Here is a 13092-nt window from a genome sequence, read left to right as displayed (position 1 = left end):
ACCATGAGCTCGCCGTTCCGGTAATGTACAATGCAGAGCGTTGTTATAGTTCGACAACTGCATTGCCGCAGTGGTCACACCGGCTCCAATGAGATCATCGATGTTCAGCGCTGTCGGGTTTGGTTACCGCTTGGATGGGTTACCGTCGGGCATGCCGAGCGCTGTTGGCAAGCGCGATGCACTGAGCCCTTGTGAGGCTATACGAGGAGCGACTTGATTGAGAAGCAACGGTTCCTGTCACGAAAACTGATAACGGCCGGGAGAGCGGATGTTGACTGTCCAGTGAAGCGCCTGGGCTGAGAACGGCAGTGTCGGTCTGTACCGTTGGGTCTTCCCGGCATGTTCGGACGAAGTTTTGTTTTTTTGCTTTTTTTGAGTCAATTCAAAGTTGTATATGTTACAGCTGTGGCTCTGAAATACTTCACGGATTGAAAATAATATACCAGTAATTGTCGGATATAAATTTGAATTTTAGACCTGAGTGTGTTAATTCTAGTTTTTAGTGGTCAGTTTCGAGGGAGCAGAGGAAAGGGGGGCCCGGCTTTGTTCAGTTTGGATGTGTCAGGTTCACAAGAAATCTACTCTTTGTTTACAAAAATCTGGCAGCTCTGTGATGTCTGCTAACAGCCAACGCCATGACAGCTTGTATTCATCATGTATGAGGACCCACTGACTCACTCGATTGCCTTTCTTAGCTTCCTTTTTGAAGGTGGAGGGACTGCCAAGCCAGCACGCGAGCCCCCTCGAACTGAATCACTTCATCTTATCCTGCCCCACCCTATTTACTGCATTGTCTGAGCCATATGTGACGTTCAGTCGTATACTGGCAGTTCACCTTGTCTGTCCGATGTAATCTAATCCGCTTTCACAGCTGACATCATAAATTCCCGGCGCCTGCAGCCCATCGTAATTTTGATCGATTAAGCACTGTTACATTTTTGTTGCTCTTAAAATTTACCGGTTAATCTATTGTCTAAAAATGGTTCAAATGGCTCAGAGCACTACGGGACTTAACATCTGAGGTCACCAGTCCCCTAGAACTTAGAACTACTTAAACCTAACTAACCTAAGGACATCACACACATCCATGCCCGAGGCAGGATTCGAGCCTGCGACCGTGTCGGTCGCGCGGTTCCAGACTGAAGCGCCTAGAACCGCTCGGCCACACCGGCCGGCTAACCTATAGTCTACCCCTTCCTCCTAGCGCTTTCCTGCCTACTTTTCACTGTACACTACGTACAGACTGTTTCAGTTGTTAGTGGCTTCAGAGAGTCGAATGCTTCGATAAAAGTTCTGTGCTTACCTCCTGCAGTGAAAATCACTAGTAGTTTTTAACGTTTTCGGAAATTGTCAAACGTATCATGTACACCAACTCTTAGCGTTCGTTGCTGATGAAGACAAGACGTAATTCTTAGGTCATACAAATTTGTCCTCCTTGTAACTGTGTATACGCCTCATTTCCAATAGGACTCACATTTCCCTCGCTGTCTTTGAAACTTCAAATTTCGATTTTATGTATTGTCCCTTTGCAGCTATGTTTAGGCGTTTTGAGATAAACAATGGGGGAAGTTTGCTAGGTGTTGTAGAATAAGTTTAAGAATAAACCAGTACGATTTAATATCGTATATATTATGATTTTTCAGGTGCGATAATCAGTGTGTAGTAGTAAATGCTCACCGCGGGTTATCCATTCTCCAAGGACTTTGAACGTATTGCTCTTTTGTAGTACTTCGTTGCGGAGCGAGATTCAGTCTGATGTTTCTCCCAATTCAGGAACCTACTCTGTTAACCGCAACTTATGCCTCCACTTAGGATGCAGTGTTGGCTAGGTGAGTTCATATACCGCTTTCTCTACACTCGAATGTTGAACGTAGAGTCGCACGTTAGTGGCCCTCATCCATTCCAAAATCACACCTAGTAACCCCAAACGAGATGATGCAGTGAAACTTCCTGACAGATTAAAACTGTGTGCCGGACCGAGACTCGAAATCGGGACCTTTGCCTTTCGCGGGCAAGTGCTCTACCAGCTGAGCTACCCAAGCACGACTCACGCCCCGTCTTCACAGCTTTACTTCTGCCAGTACCTCGTTTGCTACCTTACAAACTTTACAGAAGCTCTCCTGCGAACCTTGCAGAACTAGCACTCCTGAAAGGAAGGATATTGCGGAGACTTGGCTTAGCCACAGCCTGGGGGATGTTTCCAGAATGAGATTTTCACTCTGCAGCGGAGTGTGCGCTGATATGAAACTTCCTGACAGATTAAAACTGTGTGCCGGACCGAGACTCGATTTCGGTCCGGCACACAGTTTTAATCTGTCAGGAAGTTTCATATCAGCGCACACTCAGCTGCAGAGTGAAAACCTCATTTTGGAGATGGTGCAGTGTTCGGCGGAATCATCGTTGAATCCCCTCCGAGTTGATTTAGGTGGCTACCCCGAATCACTTACGGTTAAGCCCGGGATACGTCCTTCAACATGTGTATGCGCCACTGCCTCAGTCATTCTTATTAGATGTCTCTAATGATATCGAAGTTAACCTCTTATATACTTCCCTACTCCATCTTTCACCGTATTTTAATAAACTAACCTGGTTAGGGAAACAGGCCATCATAGCATAAGGACAATGATTCGGACATTTACAACGGTAGAAAGCTATGCAAGTTAGAGATCGCAGAGAACACCTGGTTGACCCATAGGGTACTTCAATATGAAGAGGATAACCCTTACTTCCAGACTGCTCACAAAAAGTTTTGGACCACCGTCATGACTTGCATACCTTGGAAATATTTCTTTTAATACTTTTTTGACCACAGGGAAACGCTACATGCACATGTGACACGACGTTCATGTATCACTATGCCATAGTGTTTCATTTTTCTGCTTCTATTGCACGAGAGTACTAGGCGTGTTTGGTTGAGAGGAAATGTTTGGTTTTTTCTTGCTGGGAAGGTACGTTCCCGCTGTGGTTTCTAGATCCTGTTTGTCGCCAGTAAACGACCAGAGAGTTTTGTTACGAGTGGCGAGCATCCTCAGGGAGTTGAGCTGTTTCGTGTGAGTGGGACCGTGGGCCACTCCGCGCATTTGCTGGCTGGAGCTGACACGCATCCTCGCTGAGGACAGAGGCTGCCGTGCTGCCACTACCGTCCCCGGAGGATAACTGAACCGGAGATTTTTGCTTTTTCTGTACCGATCTCAAAAGTCGGGACGGAGGGAGCCGCCCAAGCCATTGTGTTCGTCATGAAGGTGGCGTCCAATCGGTGGGACATTGATACATTCCAATACCAACATTCTGTTTGTTATGGTGCGTTTTGGGTGCATATGGTGACAATGTTGACTGGAATACTCTCTTTCAAATTCTGAAGGTGGCAGGGGTAAAATACAGGGAGCGAAAGGCTATTTACAATTTGTACAGAAACCAGATGGCAGTTATAAGAGTCGAGGGACATGAAAGGGAAGCAGTGGTTGGGAAGGGAGTAAGTCAGGGTTGTAGCCTATCTGCGGTGTTATTCAATCTGTATGTTGAGCAAGCAGTAAAGGAAACAAAAGAAAAGTTCGGAGTAGGTATTAAAAACCATGGAGAAGAAATAAAAACTTTGAGGTTCGCCGATGACATTGTAATTCTGTCAGAGACAGCAAAGGACTTGGAAGAGCAGTTGAATGGAATGGACAGTGTCTTGAAAGGAGGATATAAGATGGACATCAACAAAAGCAAAACGAGGATAATGGAATGTAGTCGAATTAAGTCGGGTGACGCTGAGGGAATTAGATTAGGAAATGAGACACTTAAAGCAGTAAAGGAGTTTTGCTATTTGGGGAGCAAAATAACTGATGATGATCGAAGTAGAGAGGATATAAAATGTAGACTGGCAATGGCAAGGAAAGCGTTTCTGAAGAAGAGAAATTTGTTAACATCGAGTATAAATTTGAGTGTCAGGAAGTCATTTCTGAAAGTATTTGTATGGAGTGCAGCCATGTATGGAAGTGAAACATGGACGATAAATAGTTTGGACAAGAAGAGAATAGAAACTTTCGAAATGTGGTGCTACAGAAGAATGCTGAAGATTAGATGGGTAGATCACATAGCTAATGAGGAAGTATTGAACAGGATTGGGGAGAAGAGAAGTTTGTGGCACAACTTGACCAGAAGAAGGGATCGGTTGGTAGGACATGTTCTGAGGCATCAAGGGATCACCAATTTAGTATTGGAGGGCAGCGTGGAGGGTAAAAATCGTAGAGGGAGACCAAGAGATGAATACACTAAGCAGATTCAGAAGGATGTAGGTTGCAGTAGGTACTGGGAGATAAAGAAGCTTGCACAGGATAGAGTAGCATGGAGAGCTGCATCAAACCAGTCTCAGGACTGAAGACCACAACAACAGTGAGACGTATCTGACCTGTTTCCCTGTTGTTGTTTTTTTTGTGAAATAAACAATATTCTCGTTTGTTGCACTGGCAACAGCATAGAGTTGTTCCCTCCATGAGGCATGGGGAGCTTTCTTTGAAAGTTGAGGGCAGAGAAAAAGATTTCTGGTCTATTCGTCTTTCGTCTCCCAGCCACCATCTGATGTTGACCGGTGCACTCTATCTGATTTTGCGGAAATTTGTCCCAATTGAGGTAGCACAATCCATATGAACTACACAGACTATGTTTGGGAGCATGATTTCAGAACAGCATCTCCTACCTATTGCCCAGCCCTGGTGTCAACATTTTGGCGGTGGGTTCGTCTTTCAGAACGGTGATGCACATGTCCACTACCTCGTGAACAGCTTCCTCCAGAAGGCACGAATCAGCCAAATTCAGAGGCCTACGGCATCAGCTGACATGAACCACACAGACTATGTTTAGGAGCATGGTTCCACGTGAATCCAAGCACATTACAATGCATTGGATGAAACAACATGGTATTGAATTAACTTCTTGTGAACTGGGTCCTGGTCCCGGCAGAGGTTCGAGTTCTCCCCCGGGACTGGGTGTGTGTGTTCGTCCTTAGGATAATTTAGGTTAAGTAGTGTGTAAGATTAGGGACTGATGACCTTAGCAGTTAAGTCCCATAAGATTTCACACACATTTGAACTGGGTCCATAGCCTGCATAAATTTCTAAACAGACATAATTTGACACTTGTGGTTGTCAATATTGTGTACGGGGTAGTCAAATGAAAACGAGACAGATGAAAAACAGTAAGTACACTGTTTATTATTTCAAAAATAATCGCCACAATTGTTAATACATTTATCCCACTGCTAGACGAGATGGTCGCCTTCATGGAAAAATGATTGCGGTTGCCAACGAAAATACAGTTGTACACAGGCGTTCATCTCTTCGTTCGAAGCAAATCGGCAGCCACGACTGTATTCCTTCAGTGCTCCAAAAATGTGGAGAGATCGGAACCGTATGGAGGATGTATAACGGCTGCCCGGGGAAACTCCCGTAGCGTAGTCGAAAGAACCTTGGCAACACGTGGGCGGGCAGTTTGTTGTCAGGTTGCTTCGAGTACGCTGCAGAAGTCTCGCTGAGAAGCCCTTACACATCCTCCCTACAGTCCCGAGTGATTTTCATATTTTTGGAACTCTGAAGAAAGATTCCTGTGGCCGTCCATTTGCTTCGGACGAAGTGGTACAATCGTGGTCTGTAGACAACCGCAAACATTTTTCCATGAAGGCATTGACCTTCTCGTCTCAGAGGAATAAATGTATTAACAGTTATGGCAAATACTTTTGATATAATAAGCAATTCATTTACTTTTTTCCATCTGTCTCGTTTTCATTTATTATTATTATTATTACTATTATTTTGAGCTTTTCCTCATTACACAGGCTTACCTCCAACATAATAATTTACTTGGAAAATACAATACAAACAATAAACGTTCTTAAACTATATTTTCAAAATATTCCTCCAGGTGTTTCGATCTTGCGTGTCCTCTTCCTCTGCGCCCATTCTCCTCATTGTGTGCTGTACATTTTGGAGCCAGGTGGTCACAGGTCGTCCTCTTCTTCTTCTCCCCTCCGGTTCCCACTCCAGTATCAATTTTGGTATTCTGGCTTCCTCCATTCGTCGTAAATGCCCGTACCACTGTAATTTCTTCCTATCCATCACGTCATATATTCTTTCTTTTATTTCCATTCTCCTTATTACTTCGGTGTTCCTTATCTTTTCTTTCCTGGAGATTCTTGCCGATCTTCTCCAAAAGTCCATCTCTAGAGCTTGTAATTTTTTAATGTGCTTCATGTTAATTGTCCAGGTCTCCGTTCCATAGAGAACCACACTCTCTAATATGGATTTGTATATTAATTTTTTTAGTTCTGCTCATTACATTCCTGCTCCATAAGACTGAGTTAAACATTCCAATGACCCTCCGTCCGCTACTAATTCTTTTATTGATTTCTGACTCTGATTTTCCCTCGATTTCTAAAATGGATCCCAAATAACGGAAAGTGTTTATCTTTTTGATTTTCTTTCCTTCAATGTATAGCTCATCTGAATCATTAGTCAAGTATTCTGTTTTTTGGTAATTAATCTTCAAACCCCAAGTTTTGTATGCTACTGCTAGTTGATTGCACATATAGTTAGCATCCTCCCCATCTTGTGCTACGACTACTTGATCATCAGCAAATAATAAATGATGTAGGTAAACTCCATCTCTTATTTCTAATCCCATACTATTACATTTACGAGACCATGTTCTAAGGCTAATATCTATATAGATTTTAAATAATGATGGTGACATGGGACAGCCCTGTAAAAGGCCTTTGCTTGTTCTAAATTTCTGTGAAAGTTTATTACCAACTTTCACTTGGCAAATGTTATCTTTATACATCTGTTGTATTATTTTAATCAAGGAAGGGTTTATGTTTTCCATATGTAGTGCTCTCCAAAGTAATTTTCTTGGAACAGTATCATACGCTTTTTCTAGATCTATGAAAATTAATCCTATACTTCTTGATTTTTCCCTATGTTTTCATTTAACTGCCTCTTATATTTTGCTATTGCAATCTCCGCGTTACGCCATTATCAAGCACAGTTGATTGGCATTTATGTCTTTTCTTGACACGGCACCAATTATTTAAGCTTGAGACCACCGCAAACTGCAACAGCAAAATAAAGCCTTACAGTCGTAAGTGGAATATGGCGTCAATTCAGCGGTATCGATTGTTACCCAGCAGGATATCTTCGTTTCACAGATACTTATTGTTTTATTTTGGTTTTTATTTCACTATTAAATTATTTTTCAGTTTCTGAAAGCTTATTCTTTCATTTCCTGTTCGCCTTGTAACTACGCCCACATTCATTCACTGAAGTGCAGGTGGTGCGAAATATTTTTTGACCATTTTATATGGACAGTGCTCTTAGCCATAGGAATAAAAGGGATTCTGGGCAGAAGTTTCATCTAATATTTTCATTGACAATGTTACTCTCAAACAACATTGATTACCATTATCCATCGTAAGAGCACCAAGAGTCCTAATGCATTTCGACTGGTAGATAGATATGCATTTGGAAGCACCTATCTTTATAGCAGGAGAGCTCTTGGCATTCTTTATTGCGAATGAGGGAAGATTTTCAAACAGTCTTCGTCAATTCAGTTTTGTAAAGCGTATGTAGGTACGTTTACTGAAAAGAAAGTAATATGTTTGGCACTGTAAGAACCTAATTACTAATTGGCACCATCCTATATATTTTTTAATAAATGGAAACATATATAGTTAGTTACATTCAGGAAGGTCCGTTTATTCGGTGAAAACCAGTAAATAATTTGTTTCTCAAAATTTTATAGTAGTGCCAAATAAAGGGTTTGTACGGGACCTAGCGCTATCTTCGTTTAAACGACAGAAGTGCAGAGTGGGCACCATCCATTCCTCTTGTTAGCAGTAAAAGTTGTATGTTGCCATAAAAAAGAAATTTGGTCGGCGTTATCTCAAGTATTATTCATTGGCATTGATCGCTCGAATTTAAAAACCGTCTTCTGACTTCCTGTTTTCCTATTTTCTATGGTCTGCGCCAGCGCTGCCTTCCTCATCGTAAATTTAAATCGTTCAGTGCCAGAACCCCAGTTTGCAGAAGAAGAATATGGAGTGGAAGAAAGGAAAGTTCGTGTCCTCTCAATAGCTAGCGGTATGCTCGCTGAAATATCGACCGTATTTGACAATTCTGCCCCGTTTCAGTCTTGTGAGATTCTCAAACATGGGATTTAATTGTGAATGTTATCCAGACGGCAGATTTTATTTAGAGCTTACGGTTTTCGTTCACATGTGGCTCCTACTTTTCTCATACGAGCTGATGTATTGCCGTCGTAGCTTTTTAACTTCCACAACTCTTATCTTGGGAACTGCCAATTTCTTCTTGCCGTCCTCTTACAGCTAAGGTTAACAAATTTACGTTTCATTTCAATTATACAAATAATTGTCACTTTTTTTCATGAAACTTTTGAACATCTTCAGTTTATATCAGCTCATGAATTTTTTTCTAAAATTAATTCAACAACGTCATTATGCTAAACACGAAAACATTATTGTCTTTTTTACGAAGTATGAGCTTTAGAAATTAACAATAACGCTAGCTTCAGTTTTCTAAGTAGCTCTTCGGATTCTCGAAATCCGGCAAGACGGAACAGCATTGTAATGCAAACATAATAAGTTATTATTCAATATAATAAATAAAAAGAAATATTAAAACTTGCCAAGTGATGTTAATAAAATACATACTACGGAAAACACACCAAAATATGGCGGAGAATTGCAAAGTCTCACCTGTTCACGTCTACGTCCGTCGATTCTAGGATGGTTCTTGCCCTGTCGATGTGTCCATGCTCCACGGCAGCAAACAAGGCTGAAAAATAGGAAGGTCTTGTAATATTTGGTATATCAAGGAAGCATAATTTAACGGACTATACCTTTCCTGTAATACATTAATACCAAAAGATATTCAGACAATACATTCAAAAGACACTGTTCAGAAGTAAGCAAAATGATCAAACAATACAATAGAAAAACTATGTACTTGCATAAATGGGTTATAACAGAAGATCAAGAGCTTCAACTATAAAAATATTATATTCAGATAGATTTACAATCAGTTCAGATGTGTTATCTAAACTTTCGTTTAAAAATATGCGACACTAAAGGTTATGTATTAGGGTTTTCTAGAGGAATATGCCTCAGTAATTAGCAAAGTCAGGGCGACAGTCATCGAATTTAGGTTTTCCGCGTTTTTCCTACATTGTTTAAGGCAAATGCTGGGATGTTTCCCTAGAAATGGACACGCCCAATTTCCCGTGCTCCGTCTCTAAGACGCGCGTTGTCGACAGGACATCAAACCTCAATCGTCCTTCTAAGGAATTGGTTCTCACCGACTCCATGGTTACGTGAAGAATGCAGAGGAAACAAGTACACAACCAGGACATACTGGGAATCATGAAGTGCGCCAAAACTTGATTCGATTAGTTGATAATAGTTTCATATACCTTTCTGGAGCAAAGTTTAGAAACGTCATTCCAGCCATACGATAAGCTTAGTCCGCTCAAATGCTACCGGACGGCGAAAGTGCACTGTAAAATTTTCGTTCACCTAAACAGCAGTAAAGCGACACGTGTCTGGTAAACAAGCAGTCAGATAGGTTAGAGACGCCACAGGGAGCGGAGTGATAAACAGGATTAGGAAACAGCGCAATAACTCTGATTTATGTCCGATGTGGGTACCTCCATCCCTCCACACTTGTTCCCACTGAGTCAATACGAACGATCATTCGTCAACACATACAATCGCTTGAAATCCTAGAACGTACGTAAGAAGCGTATTCTACTGTTGTGATTACAGCCAAAAATCTTGTCTGCCAGCAGTGGTGTAATGGCGCACTTCCTGCACTTATCACAAACGGATACAAAAGCATCACGCACTAATTTTCAGCTCGATTCCTCTGTTTTGTAGATGTTGTTTTCCTATTGCGACGACGTCTGCAGAACTATGTTACAAGGCGAGAAAAGAGCCGCACACCCAGCGAATCGAGGTTAACTTTCATTATAGTTTCATGTGGATCCCCAAACTAAAACAACCAAGCTAAGATCGTTGGCACTGCCTTCTGTGTTCAGTTACACGGTCCATTCACATTCCTAATGGAATCCAATTTCTCTGACATTAACGTGACCGCTGGCTATACTCGACGTCAACGTGTATCAACCACTCACAGACGGCAGATAGCGGCACTGTCGTAATGCCGAAACGGAGCGATTTATCTGACACCCAAAATGTATTACGTTGGCTTTCGGGACAAGAATGGAAGCAGTGACGAAACGGATAAGTCTGTAAACTGTTTTCGTGCCGCCGTACTTAAAGTAAATCGTGAATGGCGGAATGGCGCTATCAAAACCGGTGCCCAGAAAACAGTGGTGCATCATGGGCCATAGGGGACCAAGATGACGACGGCTGCGGAGATGTGTATGGGCGAATAGACATGCAACATTGCAGCAACTGACCGCCCAGATGAATCAAGGGGCTACCAAAACTCAACAACCGTTCAGCGAACGGTGCTGCTTGTAGATCTTAGCAGGCGCCTGATTCATGCACCCATTCTGACTACTGTTCACCAGCGACGAAGGCTGGAATTAGCAGGCCAGTACCGCGATTGGGACGTCCACTGATGGGCAACAGGTGGCCTTCTCAAATGAACGAGTTTTTATGCTCCATCAGCGTCAAACGTCTGACAGCAAACACTCTGCGACATTCGTCGGAAGGGTCCAGACTGGAGAAGGGAGCGTTATGGTCTGAGGAATGTTTTCGTTGGCATTCATTGTGTGATCGTGTCATTTTTGAAGGCACAATGGACCAACACAAGGTTGCATCAATCCTTGGGGACCATGTCCATCGCTACATGCAATATGTTTTTTCCTCGGCACGATGGTATCTACCAGCAGGACAATGCAACGTGACACACAGGTAGCAGTGTACGTGCGTGGTTCGAAGTGCACCACGACGATTTTACGGTACTGTCCCAGCCACCAAATCCCCTATTTAAAGCCAATCGAGATTCTGTGGGATCACCTCGATTGGTCCGGTCACTGCACTGGAGTTGGCATAGTTCCACTTTCCCACTGGCCCACTGGTACCTTTCGGAACCTACCCGACTTTCTTTCTGCATCTCTCGCAGCAGGCCGCGCTGCAACACGGTGTTATTCAGGTTTTCGACAGGTGGCCGTATTAACGTGGCAACGGCCTTGCCGCAGTGGATACACCGGTTCCCGTCGGATCACCGCACTTAAGCGCTGCCGGGCGTGACCGGCACATGGATGGGTGACCATCTGGGCCGCCAAACGCTGTTGCCATTTTTCGGGGTGCACTCAGCCTCGTGATGCCAACTGAGGAGCTACTCGACCGAATAGTAGCGGCTCCGGTCAAAGAAAACCATCATAACCACCGGGAGAGCGGTGTGCTGACCACAAGCCCCTCCTATCCGCATCCTCAATTGAAGATGACATGGCGGTCGGATGGTCCCGATTGGTCACTTGTGGCCAGAGGACGGAGTGCTTCCTTTCCTTCATATTAATGTTGACTGGACAGTATATATCATTGTACTTCTTCTCACTAGTCTTCTAACTGTTTCACTGCAGCCAGCCACGACTTCCTCACCTTCTACATCTCACAGTAGCACTCACACCCAACATCCTCAATTATTTATTTCATATACTTCAACTGCCATTTTCCCCAACACTTTTTGCCCTCTACAGTTCATTCCAGTACCATGTCCTACCATCTAGTCCCACATAGAGTTTCCCACGCTTTCCCTTTCAGCCGATACTGCGGAGAAGCTGTTCATTTCTTACATCGCCAGTCAACTTCGTTTTCAGTCCTTTCCTGCAATATAGTGTCTCAAACGCTTCGAGTCTTTTCCAGTTTTCTTAAAGTTCATTATGCACTTCCATACACCCCTGTGCCCCAGACGTGAATTCTCTAACATTTCTTCTTCAAATTAGATCTAGGTTTGATACTAGTAGACTTTTTTTTTTTTTTTTTTTTTTTTTTACCGAGTAGGCCCCTAATGCCCTCTTTGGCAGTGCTAGTCTGCTCCTTTTACCCTCCTCGCTTCATCTGTACCTCTAATATCTCTACTGGCAGTATACATCGATTGCCACGCAGGGTGGCCACATCGAAATTTTCCACGCCGCCGGCAGTACTTGCTCATCGATGACTATACAGGCAAGACCAGTCGACATCGTCCAGCCAACTAGTGTCACATTTGCCCGTAAGTTACCACTTCTACTATAGCTGCTAGTTCCAAGCCCTTCTATAGCCGTAAAGCTGGACTTTACTGTTTACGCAAACTTTGCGTTTTCAGGATTGTGATTTTAATTTCCATACCTCAAATTGTCTTTCATTTTCTAGTCTGTTGTAGCGTATTTCCTATCTTTGAATTTCTTCTTCCAGCAATCAGAAGCTCGTATTTACCATTTCCAGTTGCACTTTCTAGAAGATATCTAGGTTGTCTTTGACTTGTGCAGACTGCAGAAAGTACTGCATGATCCAGAGCGGTGTATTTTAGTTTCGTGAGCTATTAACATCTTTTTCATTTGTTTCTCTAAGTAACAGTAAAATGATGGGGAGTCTTATACTAGATGAACGAGTTAATATGAACCACACTAGGTGCTATCAAAAGGAGCGGAAAAACCTTTGTGCAGAAGACAAATATGTGACCGTCGCATATAAATTTAAGCACGAGGAAGCCTTTTATGAAATTTATTGTTTGGAGTACAGTCGTAGATGGAAGGGCAACGTGGACAGTTCAAATGGTTCAAATGGCTCTGAGCACTATGGGACTTAACATCTGTGGTCATCAGTCCCCTAGAACTTAGAACTACTTAAACCTAACTAACCTAAGTACATCACACACATCCATGCCCGAGGCAGGATTCGAACCTGCGACCGTAGCAGTCGCGCGGTTCCGGACTGCGCGCCTAGAACCGCTAGACCACCGCGGCCGGCAACGTGGACAGTAAACAGCGCGTACAACAGGAGAATAGAAGGTTTCGAACAGCAGTGTTATGGAAGACTGGTGAAGATATTACTAGAAGACTAACTAATGAAGAGGTGGGAGAAGAAATTCA

General features: G+C 43.0%; 1 protein-coding gene across 6 annotated transcripts in view; it reads right to left on the bottom strand.

The window, feature by feature from the left end:
* LOC126163164 (ankyrin repeat and fibronectin type-III domain-containing protein 1) overlaps nt 1-13092 on the bottom strand; it is a 793804-nt gene that overhangs the window by 168940 nt on the left and 611772 nt on the right. For all 6 annotated transcript variants that reach the window (XM_049920104.1, XM_049920105.1, XM_049920107.1 and 3 more), the window contains one exon: nt 8750-8828. In XM_049920104.1, the coding sequence (XP_049776061.1) occupies nt 8750-8828 (79 nt within the window). The remainder of the gene's footprint in view (nt 1-8749; nt 8829-13092) is intronic.

This window comes from Schistocerca cancellata, chromosome 2, assembly GCF_023864275.1.
Source record: "Schistocerca cancellata isolate TAMUIC-IGC-003103 chromosome 2, iqSchCanc2.1, whole genome shotgun sequence".
Taxonomy (NCBI): Eukaryota; Metazoa; Arthropoda; class Insecta; order Orthoptera; family Acrididae; genus Schistocerca; species Schistocerca cancellata.
This window is presented reverse-complemented; position numbering and strand designations above follow the sequence as displayed.